This window comes from Elgaria multicarinata, chromosome 2 (genome assembly GCF_023053635.1).
Source record: "Elgaria multicarinata webbii isolate HBS135686 ecotype San Diego chromosome 2, rElgMul1.1.pri, whole genome shotgun sequence".
NCBI classification, from domain to species: Eukaryota; Metazoa; Chordata; class Lepidosauria; order Squamata; family Anguidae; genus Elgaria; species Elgaria multicarinata.
In genome coordinates, this window is record NC_086172.1 from 1,299,717 (window position 1) to 1,319,778 (window position 20,062).

Below are 20,062 nucleotides of genomic sequence, written 5' to 3' on the forward strand. Positions count from 1 at the left end.
ACATTGTTGCAGACACTATTTTGGGGCACTATTGGAGCTGTTCTCTGTACTGTGGTGCCTTGGCCTTCATCCCTTGTTGCCTCGAGGTTTACGTCTCCCGCCCCCGTAAGATTCAGTTTAAAGCCCTCCTGATCAAGTTCTTCATGCTGTGGCCGAACTCATTCTTTCCAGCCCTTGTGAGGTGCAACCCAGCCCTTGCCAGCAGTCCATGTTCCAAGTAGCGTAGCCCGTGGTCCCAGAATCCAAAACTCTCACGACGGCACCACTTTCGTAGCCAGTCGTTCATCCGGAGTATTTTTCTTTCCCTTGCTAATCCTCTTCCAAGAACCGGGAGGATGGATGAGAAAACTACCTGGGCCCCAAAGTTCTTCAGTTTCCTTCCCAGAGCTTCAAAGTCTGAAATGATTTCTTCGTAGCTCTGCTTGGCGACATCATTTGTTCCCACATGGATGAGAAGAAAGGGGTATGTGTCCGTGGACTTTATGAGCTTTGGTAACCCTTCAGTCACATCTCTAATCTGTGCTCCAGGGAGACAGCACACCTGGCGAGTCCATGGGTCTTCACGACATCCTTGGGTTTCAATCCCACGCAGCAGGGAGTCTCCCACAACGACTACGCTTCTCTTCTTCTTGGTTGACCTACCTTCTGCCTCTTGTTCATTGTTGCACAGTGTCTGCTGTACTTCTTCCTCTGCAAACTGTCCTTCAGACTCATCTTCCAGAAGCTGAAAGCGGATGCTTAACTCTAATGGTTCCACCCGTGCAGAATGCCTTCTAGTTCTTCTGCTCCTAACTGTCACTCTTTTCCAGAGTTCCAGAGTTTTCCCTGTCCAGAAGACACCACAGCTGATGAGCCAGCTGAAACTGGTAAAAGGCACTCTGAGTCACCGTGGCCACTTGAGCCTCCAGCAGCAATGATGGATCTAGGAGATCCCCCAAACTACAAACCTGATCTTTCAGAGAGAACAGGCAATGAGGGTCATTGTAATATAAGCATCACTTAGTGATGAAGAAAGGGAACTCGCTTCAAATATATATTTGTAAAGCTGATAACGTTTTGGAGCTAGAAAACTAGAAAATGTTTTATACCACTCAACTGGAAACTCATCTGGACCTGGGGATTTCCCATTGTTCATACTCATAATTGCTTTTGTAATCTCTTCGAGTGTTGTAGGAGCATAAGATGTTGCCTTTGTAAAGAATCTAAGGAAGGGAGCTTAATCTGAATAAAAGGATTATTCCTATCTTGCTGCCCTTACTATACAATGTATAAAATCTTAAAAATTGTAAATTTATATCTGTGGAAGAAGTATGCATCATATTATTCTCATCTTTAATGGTGGAAATGAACAATGTTTTTGATGTTTAAGACAGTGTACCTGCCCAAAACACCTGTGCAGACAGCTGGCTGCTGTCACTGTGATGGGCGGCACTGATTCCACAAGAAAGAGTTGCATCATGATTCAATCTGAGATCTCCTGAACCTACAAACAGTGGCCCAACGTGAGCATGACAGACTTGGAAGAAACGTCAAAAGATCAACTAGCTCAAGACCCTGTCAAGGAAGTAATACTTCTACAGCATTTCTGGTAGGTGACCATTCAATTTAGCTTAAACACCTCTAACAAAGGAGAGGCCTCCATCTTCAAAGGCTATCTGTTCCACTGTCAAACAGCTCGTACCACAAGGAATTTCTTCTTAATGACCCAATTTGCCCACAACAGGAACCCACTGCTGGAGTTGTGTGTGAATGCACTACCTTCTGCTCACTTGCTGCTTCTACTTTGCATCCTGTTTTAGAAAACAACCAAGGAATGCCTCATTCGTTCAGCATGACAAACAAATCCAGAAATTTGTGTTGTTGATAGGAAAACAACCCAACATTTTAACCCATTGTTATGGAAGGATGCTGAAAGTGCACAGCTGGTGTCATTGAGAAAGGTTTTATTCCATATTATTCCACCATGGCCTAGGATACCAATTTGAAGGACTCCTTGTAAATGGTGGGATGCATCTCATTGGCACTGGGAAGAGTGTTTTTGCAAGGAACCTTGCAAAGCTGATTAAGAGGGCTTTAAACTATCTCTGGTGCATGGGGGGGCGGGGCGGGCTGAAGCCCAGAGCTAACTACTGAGCCAAGTATTACAGAGAACACAAAGGATAAAGGACAAGACAATGGAGGTGGAGCTCAGAAATCTGGAAGTAAAAACAGCAGGAAAACACAGAAGGTGCAGAAATCTAAATACAAAGTGGTGAGTACAATTGGATAGGTATCAATGAGACTTGGCACAATGGGATTCATGACTGAAATATAGCCATTGAGGAGTGTACCTTATTCTGAAAGAACAGATCCAATAGGGAGGAAGGGGAGTAGTGTTATGTGTAAGGGATGTATACAACTGCGTGAAAATTCATGATTCTGAGAATGGAAGCCCTATTGGGTAAAGATGAAGGGATGGAAAAACAAGAGTTATATTGTTCTGGCAAATTACTACAAACTGCCCAGCCAGCCAGAAGACATGAATGGTGCTTTCCTGGAACAGATAGTAACCAGTAGTAGCAATGGCGGATTTCAACTATCCTGACATCTGCTATAAGTCTAACTCTGCAAAAAATAAAATAAAATAGAACATCCAATACATTTTTTTACTTGCCTTGCTAGCAACCTCATCACTCAGAAGGTGGACTAACAGAGAAGAAATTGTAGATAAAGTGAAAATGGCAGGAACTGTAGGGGCAAAGTGATCACATCAGCTTGGATTCATGATAGAGAGAGCTGTGAAAACTGAGCTTAGTCAGATGTTTCCTTAAGGAAAGCTACAAAAAGCTCAGAGATAAGTTGGGTGGTGTTCCATTAAAACAAATCCTGAAGGAAAAAAGAGTTCAAAAGAGATGGGAGATTCTGAAAACTGAAATGCTGAAGGCAAAATCACAAACTATTCTCATGAGGAGAAACAGAGGACATTTAAATAATCTTATGTGGCTTTCATAGGGAGCTATCTGCTCACTTCAGGTGTTTCTGCATTAAGGGAAATTATGTTGTGTACCTGGGGCTTTTTGAGTTTCCTGATTCTTTGCTGTGATTGTTATGGGCTGCATAATAGAAAGAGAGGGGTGATCACATGGTTTGAATTGAACTCCATTCAGTTCCACTGAGACAGCACCATCTAGTGATGGAAGACCCTGCTGTATCTCAGCTATTACTACTTGAAAACTGATTCTTTTCTTACTGGGGCCATAGCTAGACCTAAGGTTTATCCCTGGATCATCCAGGGTTCAAACCTGTTCATCTAGGTGACACACAGGGGATCCAGTGCTTAGGCAGGGGTGAACCCTGGATGATCCCAGGATAAACCTTAGGTCTAGCTGTGGCCTGGGATTTCCAGAGGATCCTGTGGTAGATGTCCTGGTTATTGACAACATCATGTAAACAACCCGAAAACTTCCATGAGTGGCCAATCATGAGCGTACAATAAACTGCCTGTTTAGAAGAGCCCTGAGACTCTAAAAGTGTATAGTAAGAAAGGGTATATTACCAAGGAGGAGTTGCCCACACCTATAATTAAGGTATCAGGAAGGCCTAGAATGAGCTGAGGCTGGTGAGGACTGCTAAAAATGACAAAATGGGCTTATTTGGCTATGTTAGGAGCACGAAGAAGATCAAGGAAGAAGATCAAGCACAAAGAAGATCAAGGAAGGTCTAGGTCCTCTCCTTGGGAAGATGGTGAATTGTTAACAAGTGACAGAGAGAAGGCAGAACTAAACTTCTATTTTTCCTTACTGTTCTCTCCACAAGGGGAATTGTATTAACCTGGGACAACTAGACAAATGATATATGCAGGGATCTGCAGCCCAGAATAAAGAAGGACATGTTCAGAGAGCACTGAACTACTTTAAATGAGTTCAAGTCTCAAGAGCTGGATGAACGCTGAAGGAACTTTCAGAAATTATTTTTGAGCTGTTGCCTGTAATCTTTGAGATACTTGGAGAACAGCTGAGATTCTGGAAGACTGGAGATGAGAAAATGTTGTCCCCGCTTTCAAGAAGTGGAAAAATATAGACCCAGAAAACTACAGATCAGTCAGCCTGATGTCAATACTAGGCAAAATTAAGTGATCAGTCTGTGAACATCTAGAAAATAATGAATTGATTTCTAGGAGTCAACATGGGTTTGTCAGGTATAAGTCATGCCAGATCAACCTTATCTCTTTGTTTTGATAGAGTTACTAGTTTGGTAGATCATAGGAATGCTGTGGATATTGTATACCTCAATTTCAGCAAAGCATCTGACAGGTTTTCTCATAATACTTTTGCTGAAAAAATGTTAAAGCATGGGTTTAACTACAATACTACAATAAGGTGGATCTACAGCTGGTTGAGCAAATGTACTCAACGAGTGCTAATTAATGGCTTGGCATCCTACTAGGGGGAGGTTTTGAATGGAGTGTTGCAGAGCTCTGTCCTGGGCCCTATACTGTTTGAAGTTTCTATTGTACTTCCAGAAGCGCTTCCTTATTCTGTCTAGAAATTCTTCTGTGATAAACGGGTGTGTCTCAAGCTCTTGTACCTTCTCTTCCAGCAGGGATACCAGTTTGCACTTACTGAAGAAGCAGATTTGTTCATCTTTAGGCAGAAAAACAAAGCACAGACCTTGCAGGTCACTGCAACAGTCCCTCGCCAATCATGTTGCTTTGTCCTCTGTGAGTGATAATGCAGCCTCCCCAAACTGCTTCTTCAAATGAACCCACTGAACTCCCAGTTAAAGCTCCCTGTTTCCTGTTCCTGTTTGCTTACTCTGGATCGCAAGCTCCATGGGACTGGCAGACTAACTATAGAGCAGTATAAATTGAAGATCAAGGCAACTGTTATAATGGTTTACTTCAACAAAATCCACTCTCCTCATACCAACAGCTCTGCCAATGGGCTTCTTAGCTTAAGGGGCTCATAGCTGTAAAGGCTTTAATCTGAAGTAGAGGGTGGTGTCGTGATTTCAAGCACTCCCACCAAAATATGAGACAACAAAGAGATTAACTGTTCAACCCACAAAGTCTTTATTCAGTAAAAAACACACACACTCTTCACACCTGTAGTGACTGTGAAGGCTATGAGCTGTCCTCTAAGCCTACTTAGCCAAACAAAGCAAGGCAGTTGCCTATCAATTAAATGGATGTTTTCCCGCCATGCTCGACAGCCTTTTTACCGGACTCTTCTTTCAGGGAGGGTCCCCTTGACCCAAACTTCTGACATATAGCTAGTCCAGTGAACTGCTTCCCACCTCCTCTCTACTCTACCCACCTGACCCTGTGGCGGTCTCTGGGATCTGTCAGTTCTGATGCTCCCTCCGTCTCCAACAAAGGCTGAGTTCCTGAGAGGGGAGGAGACGATCTCTGAACCTGGGCCTCCTGTCCAGTAAGCTCTTGGGAAGATTCCTCCCTAATTCCTGGAGAGTATTGGGGAATTCCCTCGCTTGCTCCCTGTCGTGGCTGGGCTTCTTCTAGTTCTTCCTTCGAGTCTGATTCAGCATCTGAAACCAAACCAGAGAGCCTGGGCCCCATCTTGACAAGTAGAAAGACTCCTATGGCAAGATGGTGGCCTGCACTGCAAGTCACCAGCAGCAACTCTCATGCACGGACAATGGAATAGTAGCATAGAAAAGATGCTTCCTTCTCTGCCTTGAGCATAACTTCCAGCCCTGGTGGCAATATTCACGGTAGCATCAGGGCAGTTTATATCGTCTTTGCTCCCTCATGTTTAGGGGCTGGTGTAGGGAGCTAGGGTTCTTTTTCACAAAATGAAGATTTTCCTATATACTTGGGAGCCATCCTGGTATCAGAAATCCACTACAACCCTTTGTACATGCCCATTTATGTACACACACAGGACATCTACTTTTCTATGATCAAAAGTGACAACACCTATAATTAACTTCAGGCCTTTTAGAAGTCAATTTTGACAACTAGATTTGACTACACTTCAAATAAGAATTTAAGAACTGGTGGAAATCTCTGTGCATCACATATATTCAAATTAAATATTACATAATAGTTAGCTGGCAAACTTTATAGTAAAACTTCATCCCCACACCTTTATATAATTACAAGTATTTGGCAAGCAGACAAAGTTTAAAAGCAAGCAGAAAAGCAAAGGGAAATCTATTCATGCTGTACAGCATCGATTATTGTATAGGCAAGAAGCTAAATGCTAAAGACATGCAATGTATATATAAAGAGGGGGGAATGTACAGAAAACAATGAAATTATTGAAAGCAAAAAGTCCAAAGATTAGAAAATAACCTTAAGTAAGAGGAAGAGGTTGTTGAGACAGCTTAGCAGACACAAAAGGCACTGAAGAACAGAAGCATCCATAGTGTCACACTGTAAGATAAGGCAGATAAAAAGCAGTTATATTTTACACTGAATTTGGGGACTTACAGTGTTGTAATTGGATCAATGTAATTTGATCAACTTAACTAGCATGTCAGGTATTAATCATGCTATCACTATTACTTTTTTTTGAAGAGTACACCAAATTTTCCACTAAGCTTTCATCAGAGATGTACTCTAAAAATGATGTCTCCTCTAGCCAGAACTATCAATAATTCACAAGTGGGACCTGCAAGAAAACATTGCAGTGTGGAGTGCTCCTGTTCAGCCAGGGTATTTCCCCCAAGCAGTTCAGCCATATTTCATTCATTCATTTATTTAATCAATCAACCTATATACCACTTACCATATCAAAAGATACTCTAAGTGGAAATCTCTAAGCCATACCCTCTTCCATGAAACTCCATTCGATTTCCCCCTCCCACCTGGTTTTCCACATTATGTAAAGTGCACAGGTTTAATACTGCCGCTTCTATTTTGAAGGAAAAGCAGAGATGAACAGCTGCTGCTGGTGAGGAGAAATGATCAAATAGTAAATATCAATCTCTCATCCTTTCCCCAGGCTGAAAAAAGACAGATGGGAGTGGACACCACAACCAGCAACACCCCCCCCCCATTCCCAGCAACCCCTCCTCTTCCTCCTCTGAGTCCTGCTGCTTCTCTGGAGAGGGGAAACATGCTAGCAGAAGAAGGCAGCACCTCCTCTCAGCCTAATCCTCACAGGGGTACAATTAAGTCCACTGGGCTGCCTAAAGAAAGAAATTATGAGCAGCCACCCCTGCAATGGCGCACAGAGGTGGTTGTGGAAGGAGCAGCCACCTCCTCACTGCAATTATGGCTTGCCTGGGCTTCAGGCCTCCAAACCAAAGTGCCATCCAAAGGACGAAGGAGAGGAACCAGTCTGCGCTTGGCAGATGGCTGCTCTACCCCACCAAACTCTATAGTTTCACTCTAATGAGTAATGTTGTTGACAGGGAAACCACAGAGTTTGGCAGCCTAGAAGACCCACATCTCTTCTCCTTCTGAAACTATGGGCTAGAATAGCAAAATAGGCTCTAACTCTCCATTCTCTTTGGTTTCCCTCTCAATAATGTTGTGCTCCAGAGAAACCACAGAGCTCAGCAGGCTCGAATAGCAAAATGCCCACTGTGGGCCCCCAAAGGAAAAAAAGGTACAGTGGGACAAGTAAGGGTAGGGGAATTTGGGGTGGGGAGAAGCTAGGGTACCTGTGGGTCAAAGGGAAGATCTGTGAGGGCTACATGTGGGCAGTGGGAGGCCCACCCATGTTAGATGGTGAAGAAGTTCAAAGAAATAGACGGCCTTCCTTCTTGGCTTACAATGTTCTATAGTTAGATTTTATTAATTAGCGAAAAAAGTTTCTTAAACTTGATTATTTTGCATATCCTTGTCAAGTTTAACAATTTAACACTACACAGTAACATTAATTCAGTTTAAAATATGCAAAATGGCAGCCTTCAGATCTCAGGACCAAGGGATTTCAAACTGCAAAAGGCTGACACATTCACCATATACTGCACGTTTAACATCAAATCAGAGATCAATGCATCTATAATGCATGAATGGAAAAGGAAAAAGTGGTAACATGTAACATGTAACTTTTCATAAAGCTGAAGATATTGAACTGTCTGGTGAACTGAAGAACAAATCAGAAGTGAGAAAAGCCTTTCAGAAGGGAATATACACAATGTTGTGGTTTTGTTGCCCTTTACAACAGTCAACTAACAACTATCCTGATTCACAGTTAAAAGGCTACAGCAAGATTGTACCTTAAGTTGATCGTTAAACGCATCCATTTCAGAGAGCTTGGAAGATGTTTCTTTTTCTAGTACATCAAGTTGTTCCCTAAGTCTTTGGCATAATTCTTCCTTCTCTGAGGTCTTCTTGTATAGTGAATTAAGGTCTGTATCTGCACATGGAAGTCCAAACATTCAGTGTTTATCTCTTCTTATAGATTTTTCATTTATTTTTTCTTCACTTATATAGGACTTGTTAACACTTCCATTTTACATTCTAATTCACTCAATCCTGCGATAATTACATCAGTTAGGTCACTGTTATTTACACTTTAAAGATAAAGAAGTGAAACTAAAAACTAGAGAGTTGCCCAAAGACACTCAATGGGTCGGTTCGCATGATGCAGCTGCCCACAGAGAAACCGCAGTGTGCAGAGTGTGTGCATCCGCCATTTTGGATATCCAACCCCCACTCAAGATATACAGACCATGGATCAGGTTCGCATGACATGACATTTCCTGATCGGGGGTCAGTTATGAAAAGTGACGAGCCACACCATGTCATGTGAACCAGCTCATAGAATCTATAGTGGAAAACAGATTTCAGCTCAGGGCTTAGTCCAATACACTGAATCATAGACTAGGTTCGCATGACACAACAACCCATCACGCCTCAGTGGGTTATCTTGTCATCTGAACCTGGACTGCTTTCCACAAGGTGACTTATTTTCAGTCAATAAGCCACTCAGACAACCCATGTGCTGTTCTTGGGGATATTTAACCCCAGAGCCAACCCGTCGTGGCAACCATGGCAGTAACTGCTCTGAACAAGAGCTGCAAAAAGTGGAGGGGGCGGGGATGGGTAGATCTCTCTTAAAAGGACTTGCAGGAGAGTCAGAATGAAATGGAAGCAGGACACTTCCAAGTGTCAGCTCAACACTTTAAACCCTGGAGATTACTCTGCTAAGAGGGCAATCTGGTTCTCTATTCCTGTCCTTTCAGCTGTCAATGGCTATCAAATTAACCTATATGCAGTCCTGGCTTGTCAATTACCATTTACATTTCATACTGCAGGTCCTCTCTTTTGACAGCTGAAACATACAAGGCAATAGGAAAGGAAAGCCTATTTATATATTTGACAGCCACAAATGTGTAATACTAATACTAATACAACTAAGACATTTCCCAAATTCCTGGGGCCAAATATTCCAACCCCATTTGTGCAAATGTCAGGGCCTGAAAAAATAAACATAAAATCAGGCAGAGAACGAAAACAGGGGTGTGATCAGAGTGGGGAGGGTGATAGGATGGCGGACAAGACAGGTTCTACCGCAAAGTCCTCAGGGATATGTGCTGAAGCCAGCGGGAGGATTGAGGGGAAAAGAGGGGGAGAATGACTAATGGTAAGCCCAATCGTGTTGTCAGGCTCACCATGGGTTGTTCCACGAACAATCCACACATTGTAGCTTATTCGGCAAGGTGGGTTGTGCGAACTCATCCACAGAATGAAAAGGGGTCTGGTAGGCCATCTAGTCCAAACCCCTCTGCCATTTAATGCTGGAAATCCAGAGCGAGAGCATCCCTAAATGGATGGCTGTCTGGCCCCTGCTTCAAGACCTTGTTAAACTGTTTTTACCATTTAGATGTTTTTCCTTACATTCAACCAAAATCTGCCCTCCTATAACTTAAGCCCATTAGATCTAGTCCTGCCCTCTGGTGCAGAAGAGAACACGGGCACTTCCAGATAAGTGTTTCATCATGCAATCACCCTGCCTCATTCAGAGAATTTTAAAAGGTCCAGATGACACCATCTTCCACTTTTAGCCCTCTGTGTTTCCCCACTGCTCCGTCCCATCTTTTTTTCTGACCAGAAAACCATCTGTTAAGGAAGAAAAGGTGGAATAGTTGCACAATGCCTTTGGATTGGTAGCATTAGGAGCCCTCTGTCTGGAAGCACCCCAATCCTGGCCCTCTTATATGTGACAGCCATTTGGGTAATTGAATAGTGCTCCCATGTGGCCTTCCTTCAGGCTACAGATACTGGCTTACAATGGTACTTTAATATTCAATCACCTTCACTCCTCCCATTTTGAAACATACCAATTTAGTGTTCAGTTTTCCTATAACACTTAACATGACAGGAAGCTACTCTGCCTGAAACATGTATGTTAATGTTGTAAACTGGATTTTACCAGTCCATAAAAATATAATACACAAATATAATACACAAATATAATACACAAAGAATGTTTAATAAACACCCACACTCTCTCTTGTCACTCTTTATGCTACTTGTTATTCATCACCTAACCCCAGACTTTTCTTTTCTTTTATTTCAATGAAACTCTGGTACCTCATAACTCAGTCAGCCAATTACCCACTTTGCTCTTCTGGTTATCATTGTCATTACCAACTCAGCCCTTCTCTTAGTCCTTATCAGTCTGTTACTTTTCCCTTCTTAACCTAATCACTGCTTATACTTCATTCCAGTGAGCAAAAGAAAAATTGAGAAAAGATCAAAATAAATGATTTTGAAGATACTTACTAGGGGAGTTGTTCAACTGCATATGATTTATTTTCTCACTTAACTGCTGTTTTTCAGGAACAAGGAGGATCAACTTATTCTGATATTCCTGCAAGATTGTGGGGCAAATTTTAGAAAGGTATCATCAGCATACTTTCTGTGTGGCAACACAAAAGCTATCTCACATTACAAATTAAGGTAAAAGTCAGGGGTCCCCAATGTGGTGCCCATGGATATCATGTGCCAATGTGCAGCTCATGGTCACTCGATTTCCACCCCACTTTTTTAATATGCATACATGGATTTGTATGAAATGCATTCAACGTCCAAGCAATTATACATAGACTTCAACAAAGTGGACCAAATATCCAAAGAAGTATCCATTTGAAGGCAGTGTCTATATGACACCCATTCAAATATTGAAAGCATTATAAGGTCCCGAATCAATTGCACTATAGGAGGTATGTATCCTTCCAATATTGTAATATTAATCCTTTAGCTATCCAAAAGGCACAGATAATCCATTTATGCCCACTGTTTGTTAATTACTGTGAAGAAGCTAAATAATTTATAAGAGTGTGTATATTAGTGAATACTGAAGACTGTTCCACTACAAAATTTATCAGTGGCCCTGTTCAAACACACTAAGCCACGATTGTTTAGCATTTTGAGCTAACCATGACGGCTTAGTGTATTGTGCGAACGGCATTTTTCCTAACAATGGTGGCTACATGACCATAGTTTAACCATGCTCATTAACCACTTGCTACAAAGGGGTTAGTGGCCCTAACCATGGCTTAGCGTGTTGTCTGAACAGGTCTCCATGGTTAAGGACGTGCTGCCATAGAACTCTAAGGCAACAGCGGCCAAAAGCGCTGGTGCCACTCCTGCCAGCTCGCAAGATCTTCATGATCGAGATCTGCCTAGCAACACATGTATTTATTATTGCATTTCTATACCACCCAATAGCCGAAGTCCTCTGGGCAGTTCACAAAAATGACACTGCAGCTGAGTGCCAGCCCCCTTGCTCACCCTCACCACCCACACCCTGGACTTGAAAATGTGCCCTGAGAACAAAGTACTCAGCCATGCCTGTCCCGTGCGCAGCTTGCCAAACTGCTGCCCCTGTTCTGCTCCCTGGGCAAACTGCTCAGCCATTCAGGCCTGTAATCTTATGGACATGGCTGCTTTATTGCCGCCATTTCCGTAAGGTGACTTTTACGAAAAACAACAAACCATCATTTCTATGCAAAATGGCGTCTCACTGTGGAGAGCTGGGTGTCTGTGCCTGCTTGCCAAGCAGCTCACCCAGGGAAGGTAAGTAGCAGTGGTTTGTTGAGGGGTATCTGGGAAGCTGGGCGTGTGGGAGTCCGTTGGACTCCATCCCCCTCTCCAACTCCCGCAACATGGCTAGATCTCTTTCCATGGTTCTCCAAGCAGTTGTAGAAGAGCGTCTCATCTCGCACCCTGCAGCAGTGCAAGGAGAAGCTACAAGTGCTCAAGAAGGATAGAGTGGAGAGTGGTTAGTCAGTGGATAAAGTACTCATGGTTGGGGCCATGGTTCCGGGCATGTGTGGCAGGAGTACTCAGCATGGTTAGTGGTAACCACCGTGCACCATGGTTAGCCTAGGCACCTTTCCCCAAGTCGTGTCTGAACAGGACTAATGTAATAATGTCACCTCTAAAAAGAAGTCACTACTGGACATTGCTAGAACATATGCTTAAAAGAAGCATTAAGTGTATTTCACTGCCAGTAATTAGGTGAATTAGACAATCCCTAATTAAAGAGTTACTCATGTGACCAATAGACAAGAAAGGGAACAAATCTCTTCAAGGAATAAACATGTAACAATCCACCAGGATATGACAGGTAGCATTATTATGGTACTATACAACAATGCTTAGGAAACTGGAAAGATCCTCCTGAATGGGGAGAATCTTGAAAACAGGATTGGCTGACTTGGGGTTCTCTCGAAACTGGGCTTACTTGAAATGGATTACTTTGTCTTCCCCCATAGATATTAAGAATGATGAGAAACTCATTTCCTATGGTCCCTGGTGGCTCTGGAGTCCACTGTACCTGCCTGTCACAACGTCCACTGGAGAGGTAGGCAATCTGTATCCCTCAGCCTACTTTTGAAACCCTGTCACATGGCTATCCCTCTGGGACTTTATTAGACCATATACTGTTAGTTTAAGTGTTATCCAGAATTTCAAATTACAGTACTCTGACAGTTTCTCATAACTCAAAAACTTTTGTAGTCCTAGTCTAAAAGCTTGAATATCCTTATTCTACATAGTGTGTTCCTCCTTTTTGATTGTCTATTTTTCTTGTGGATAAACCCACAATATTAAGTAGAATAAATGAAGGATATTATTATAATTTGGAATGTGAATGAGCTGAATTAGTCCATCAAAAAAGAGAGAAGAATATTTAGAAGGGACCTTGGAGAGCATCTAGCTGAGACCTCACCAACCAATGCCTTCCAGACGTTTTGGATTTCAACTCCCATCAACCCTAGCCAGCAGGGCCATTGGGCAGGAATGCTGTGAGATGTAGTCACAAAGCCCTATGGGGAAAATACCATAAATCTGATAATATTACCCTGACATTACTATCAAACCCTATATCCTTCGAAAAGAAAAAAAATACATAAAATGTTATCACATCTAAAAAAAGTGAGAGACTGTTTGCAAGGAAGTAATATTAATTAGTAATTAGTAATTGTGTCTCCATAAAAACATATTAAAATCAATTTTAAAAGAAGACATTTCAATTTAAAGCTCCCAGAAATCACACACACACACACACACACACACACACACACACACACACACACCAGTTTTCTCCTTCAATCTCTGGAACTGATAAGGCAACAATTCTATGCTTAGAGGGGGATGATATACCTGAAGCTGTTGCTGTAGCTTCTTGATTTCAATAATTCCCAAATCACATTTCTTTTCCAGAACATCCAACTCATTTTTCTGATTTTGTTTTCTGTTTTGAACATCTTGCAATCTCCCAGAGATCTGCTGGTGTTTGCCATTCTGTAGAGAAAAACATCTAAAACATCAAACATCTAACCCAATAACATAAACTTAACATTTCTCTAACCAACTATTGACCATCACAAAACAGAAATTTAGCCAAAACTATGTTGTATCCATTTGAAAAAAATTAGAATTCTAGTCTCCCCCTTCTTACATTTCAGAATGCTGAGAGAACAATGAATCAAATAGTTAAAATGCTGATTTAGAAGATGGGGGAGAGTTGCTCCCAGAGCCAAGCTAAACATGACCTGGAGGATCAGGCACTTCTACTACTGATCAAGGGAGCCACTGGCCCCACAACACTGGAGCTTCAGAGGGCAATTTGGACCAGGGTGTGGGAGAGGAGAGGGAATTGTAATCATTTTCCCGTTTTGTTGTTGTTTATTCGTTCAGTCGCTTCCGACTCTTTGTGGCTTCATGGACCAGCCCACGCCAGAGCTTTCTGTCAGCCGTCGCCACCCAAGGTCGAGTCTGTCACCTCCAGAATATCATCCATCCATCTTGCCCTTGGTCGGCCCCTCTTCCTTTTGCCTTCCACTTTCCCTAGCATCAGCCTCTTCTCCAGGGTGTCCTGTCTTCTCATTATGTGGCCAAAGTACTTCAGTTTTGCCTTTAATACATTCCCTCAAGTGAGCAGTCTGGCTTTATTTCCTGGAGTATGGACTGGTTTGATCTTCTTGCAGTCCAAGGCACTCTCAGAATTTTCCTCCAACACCACAGTTCAAAAGCCATCTATCTTCCTTCGCTCAGCTTTCCTTATGTTCCAGCTCTCGCAGACATAGGTTACTACGGGGAATACCATTGCTTTAACTATGCAGACCTTTGTTGTCAGTGTGGTGTCTCTGCTCTTCACTATTTTATCAAGATTTGTCATTGCTCTCCTCCCAAGAAGTAAACGTCTTCTGATTTCCTGGCTGCAGTCAGCATCTGCAGTAATCTTTGCGGCCAGAAATACAAAGTCTGTCACTGTCTCCACGTTTTCTCCCTCTATTTGCCAGTTATCAATCAAGCTGGTTACCATAATCTTGGTTTTTTTGAGGTTTAACTGCAACCCAGCTTTTGCACTTTCTTCTTTCACCTTCGTCATAAGGCTCCTGTACCATGTTCCCCCTGTACCATGATGTAAATCATCCTGCCTACATTTATTAGCTCTGGAAGAGAAAAAGAAACGTATAGGCTCAACACCTCCATAGCTAATTTTTCAGGGAGTGCCATATAGATGGGAGCTGCATGGGAGCCCAGCTCTAAATCAGCTCCCACACAGCTGTTATTTGAGGAAGAAAAATACCTTGGGACTTCCAAGCACACCGGGAGCTTCTGTGTCAAGTCTGCTTTGGCACTCAGGGTGCTCAGATGTGTTTTTGTAGAGCACTATCAGTCTGCCTAATACATGGAATTCTATGGGGTGTCCAGACATTGTCACCTTCTATCAGTAACTCTAATAGCAACCCAGTTCTTCCACCTTTTTTCTTACTGCAGAAAATCAGTTAAGAAGATGGAACAGTTGCACAATAATGTCTGGTTGGTACTGCTAGGACCCCTCCACCAGGATGTATTCCAGTTCTTGGAAGAGGAATAGAAAGGGAAAGGGGAATACTCCGGGTGAACAACTGACTATAAAGGTGGTGCTGATGTGAGAGACTTGAATTTTGGAACCATCTTAAAGCATCTGTCAGGTATACTTTAAGGTGGATTCTTGCATTAAGCAGAGGGTTGGATTCAATGGCCTTATAGGCCCCTTTCAACTCTACTATTTTTTATTATTTATTTATTTATTGCATTTTTATACCACACAACAGCCGAAGCTCCCTGGGCGGTTCACAAAAACTAAAACCAAACGCCCAGGGATAAAACAGTATAAAAACATGATATAAAATACACATTAAAAACATTAAAACATACCATACATGATTAAAACATCTTTAAAACATTCTAAAATCATAGAATCATAGAATAGCAGAGTTGGAAGGGGCCTACAAGGCCATCGAGTCCAGCCCCCTGCTCAATGCAGGAATCCACCCTAAAGCATCCCTGACAGATGGTTGTCCAGCTGCCTCTTGAATGCCTCTAGCGTGGGAGAGCCCACAACCTCCCTAGGTAGCTGATTCCACCGTCGCACTGCTCTAACAGTCAGGAAGTTTTCCTGATATCCAGCTGGAATCTGGCTTCCTTTAACTTGAGCCTGTTATTCCGTGTCCTGCACTCTGGGAGGATCGAGAAGAGATCCTGGTCCTCCTCTGTGTGACAACCTTTGAAGTATTTGAAGAGTGCTATCATGTCTCCCCTCAATCTTCTCTTCTCCGGGCTAAACATGCCTAGTTCTTTCAGTCTCTCTTCATAGGGCTTTGTTTCCAGACCCTTGATCATCCTGGTTGCCCTCCTCTGAACAAGCTCCAGCTTGTCTGCATCCTTCTTGAATTGTGGAGCCCAGAACTGGACACAATACTCTAGATGAGGCCTAACCAGGCCGCCCAGCGGAACTTTTCACAGTTGTTTGGGGGCTATTAGATGCTGGCCCCAAGGACATGGTAGAACGCTCTGAGGACCGCTGTAATGAATTTACCAGGCACTTCCAGGACAAAATCTCTGACATCCGTCGGGACTTAGACTCCAGTGTTATAGCAGTTGAATCTAGTGAGGTGTCCAGAGCGCAGGCTTGTCCTGTAATCTTGGATGAGTTTCAGTTGGTACAGCTCGAGGATGTGGACAAGGTGCTTGGACAGGTCCGCGCGACCACCTCTGTACTGGATCCTTGCCCCTCTTGGCTAATAAAAGCTAGCAGGGATGGAACAGTTGGCTGGGCCAAGGAGGTGATTAATGCCTCTCTATGAGATTGAGTGGTCCCAGACCGTCTGAAAGAGGCGGTAGTGAGACCACTCCTAAAGAAAACTTCCTTGGACCCGGAAAATCTTAGTAACTACAGGCCGGTAGCAAATGTTCCATTCCTGGGCAAGGTCCTTGAGCGGGTGGTTGCGGGCCAGCTCCAGACACTCTTGGATGAGACTGATTATCTGGATCCATTTCAGTCGGGCTTCAGGCCCGGTTTTGGCACGGAAACAGCCTTGGTCGCCCTGTATGTTGACCTATGTCGGGAGAAAGACAGGAGAGGGAGTGTGACTGTTGATTCTCCTCGACCTCTCAGCAGCTTTCGATACCATTGACCATGTTACCCTTCTGGGACGACTCACTGAGCTGTGAGTGGGAGGTAGTGCTCTGCAGTGGTTCCGCTCTTATTTGGTGGGTCGGATACAGAAGATGGTACTTGGGGAACATTACTCGGCCCCGTGGACTCTCAAGTATGGGGTCCCGCAGGGGTCAGTTTTGTCCCCCATGTTGTTTAACATTTACATGAAGCCGCTGGGTGCAGTCATCCGGAGCTTTGGAGTGTGCTGACATCAGTATGCTGACGACACGCAGCTCTATTTCTCCTTTTCATCTTCAGCAGGAGAGGCTGTGGATGTGTTGAACCGGTGCCTGGCTGCGACAATGAACTGGATGAGGGCTAATAAACTGAGACTCAATCCAGACAAGACTGAGATGCTGTTAGTAGGTGGTTCCGCTGACAGGATGGGGGGGTGTTCTACCAGTTCTGGATGGAATTGCACTCACCCTGAAGGAGCAGGTTCGTAGCTTGGGGGTTCTTTTAGATCCATCATTGTCACTTGAGGCTCAGGTGACATCAGTGGCACGGAGTGCCTTCTACAAACTCCGGTTGGTGGCCCAGCTACGCCCCTATCTAGACAGGGATAACCTGGCTTCAGTTGTCCGTGCTCTGGTAACCTCCAAGTTAGATTACTGCAATGCACTCTATGTAGGGCTGCCCTTAAAGACGGTTCGGAAGCTGCAGCTTGTGCAAAATGCAGCGGCCAGATTGATTTCGGGAACCAGAAGGTTTGACCATATAACACCTGTTCTGGTCCGCTTGCACTGGCTGCCTGTATGTTTCCGAGCCCAATTCAAGGTGCTGGTTTTGACCTATAAAGCCTCATATGGCTTGGGACCACAATACCTGATGGAACGCCTCTCCCGACGTGAATACGTCACTACGTTCAACATCTAAGGTCCTCCTCCGGGTGCCTACTCTGAGAGAGGCTCGGAGTGTGGCAACGAGGGATAGGGCCTTTTCGGTGGTGGCCCCCAGACTATGGACTTTCATAGAATGACTTTCATAGTTAAGAACCGCTGTTACTCTGCTAATTCACTGGTATAGTGAATAAAGGGTTTATAAAAAATAATACCTCTCAAGATGTAGAGCGCATTGTAGAAGTGAAGCCTCGAAGTTACCAGCGCGTCTTTAAGTCTTCCAACTCTAGGAAGGGGCACAGCTGGCGTATCAGCCAAAGCTGATAGTAGGCACTCTTGGCTGTCGCATCTATCTGGGCTGTCATTTGGAGTGACGGATCTAGAAGCACCTCCAAGCTGCAAACACAGTCTTTCAGGGGGAGTGTAACCTCATCCAGAACCACTTCCAAACCCAGGTTGTGGCTTTTGACAGAGAGCACCTCCGTCTTGTCTGGATTCAGCTTCAGTTTGTTTTCCCTCATTCAGCCCATTACTGCCTCCAAGCATTCATTCAGAGGAGACACACTATCCTTAGCTGACACTGTTGTTGAAGGCATAGAGAAATATATTTGGGTGTCATCAGCATACTGTTAGCACCCCACCCCATGCCTCCGGATGATCTCTCCCAGCGGTTTCATGTAAACATTAAATAGCATTGGGGAAAGGATGGCACCTTATGGTATGCTGCACAGAAGCTCCTTTTTTGAGGAGCAGCTATCCCCAAGCATCACCATCTGGAACCTGCCCAAGAGGTAGGATCGGAACCACTGAAGCACAGTGCCCCCGATTCCCAATTCCCTCAGGCTTTCCAGAAGGATACCATGGTTGATGGTATTGAAAGCCGCTGAGAGGTCCAAGAGTACCAGCAGGGACACACTCCCCCTGTCAACACTCAGGCGTAGATCATCCGCTAAGGCGACGATAGCGGTCTCAACTCCGTAACCTGCTCTAAAGCTGGTTTGAAGTGGGTCTAGAAAATCTGTGTCATCCAAAACTGCTTTCTATGCTTCTGAATAAACATGCATAGGATTGTGTGATAAATCCTAAACAATGGCACAAATTACCTCATACAACGAACCTCTCTGGGTGCTTCACAATTAAAACCACAAAATGCATTATAAAACACAATATAAAATGTAAAAGTACAATTAGGAAGTGAGGAAGGAATCTTGGTAAGGGGTGTTTAACCCTTTTATTGGCAGCCATTCTTCTTCTAAACCAGCCTTCCCCAACCTGATGCCCTCCAGAAGTTTTGAACTTAAACTCCCATCAGCACCAGCCAGCATGGCTAATAGTCAGGAATGCTGGGAGTTGTGGTCCAAACCATCTAGAATCATAGAATCATAGAATAGCAGAGTTGGAAGGGGCCTACAAGGCCATCGAGCCCAACCCCCTGCTCAATGCAGGAATCCACCCTAAAGCATCCCTGACAGATGGTTGTCCAGCTGCCTCTTGAATGCCTCTAGTGTGGGAAAGCCCACAACCTCCCTAGGTAGCTGATTCCATTGTCGCACTGCTCTAACAGTCAGGAAGTTTTTCCTGATGTCCAGCCGGAATCTGGCTTCCTTTAACTTGAGTCCGTTATTCCGTGTCCTGCACTCTGGGAGGATCGAGAAGAGATCCTGGCCCTCCTCTGTGTGACAACCTTTTAAGTATTTGAAGAGTGCTATCATGTCTCCCCTCAATCTTCTCTTCTCCAGGCTAAACATGCCCAGTTCTTTCAGTCTCTCTTCATAGGGCTTTGTTTCTAGACCTCTGATCATCCTGGTTGCCCTCTTCTGAACACGCTCCAGCTTGTCTGCGTCCTTCTTGAATTGTGGAGCCCAGAACTGGACGCAATACTCAAGATGAGGCCTAACCAGGGCCGAATAGAGAGGAACCAGTACCTCACGTGATTTGGAAGCTATACTTCTATTAATGCGGCCCAAAATAGCATTTGCCTTTCTTGCAGCCATATCGCACTGTTGGCTCATATTCAGCTTGTGATCTACAACAATTCCAAGACCTTTCTCGTTTGTAGTATTGCTGAGCCAAGTGTCCCCCATCTTGTAACTGTGCATTTGGTTTCTATTCCCTAAATGTAGAACTTGGCATTTATCCCTATTAAATTTCATTCTGTTGTTTTCAGCCCAGCACTCCAGCCTATCAAGATCACTTTGAAGTTTGTTTCTGTCTTCCAGGGTATTAGCTATCCCACCCAATTTTGTGTCATCTGCAAATTTGATCAGCGTTCCCTGCACCTCCTCGTCCAAATCATTAATAAAAATGTTGAAGAGCACTGGGCCCAGG

The 20,062-nt window shown here is 43.8% G+C and overlaps 1 protein-coding gene across 2 annotated transcripts in view; it reads right to left on the minus strand.

Moving 5' to 3' along the window:
* Positions 1-20,062, minus strand: part of ITSN2 (intersectin 2) — a 199,386-nt gene that overhangs the window by 113,229 nt on the left and 66,095 nt on the right. Inside the window, exons 14-17 of one of the 2 annotated variants that reach the window (XM_063115903.1) lie at positions 13,568-13,708; positions 10,682-10,769; positions 8,170-8,309; positions 6,293-6,373 (exon numbers count right to left, since the gene is read on the minus strand). In XM_063115903.1, coding sequence (XP_062971973.1) covers positions 6,293-6,373; positions 8,170-8,309; positions 10,682-10,769; positions 13,568-13,708 — 450 coding nt within the window. The remainder of the gene's footprint in view (positions 1-6,292; positions 6,374-8,169; positions 8,310-10,681; positions 10,770-13,567; positions 13,709-20,062) is intronic. The other variant, XM_063115904.1, reaches the window with a different exon arrangement.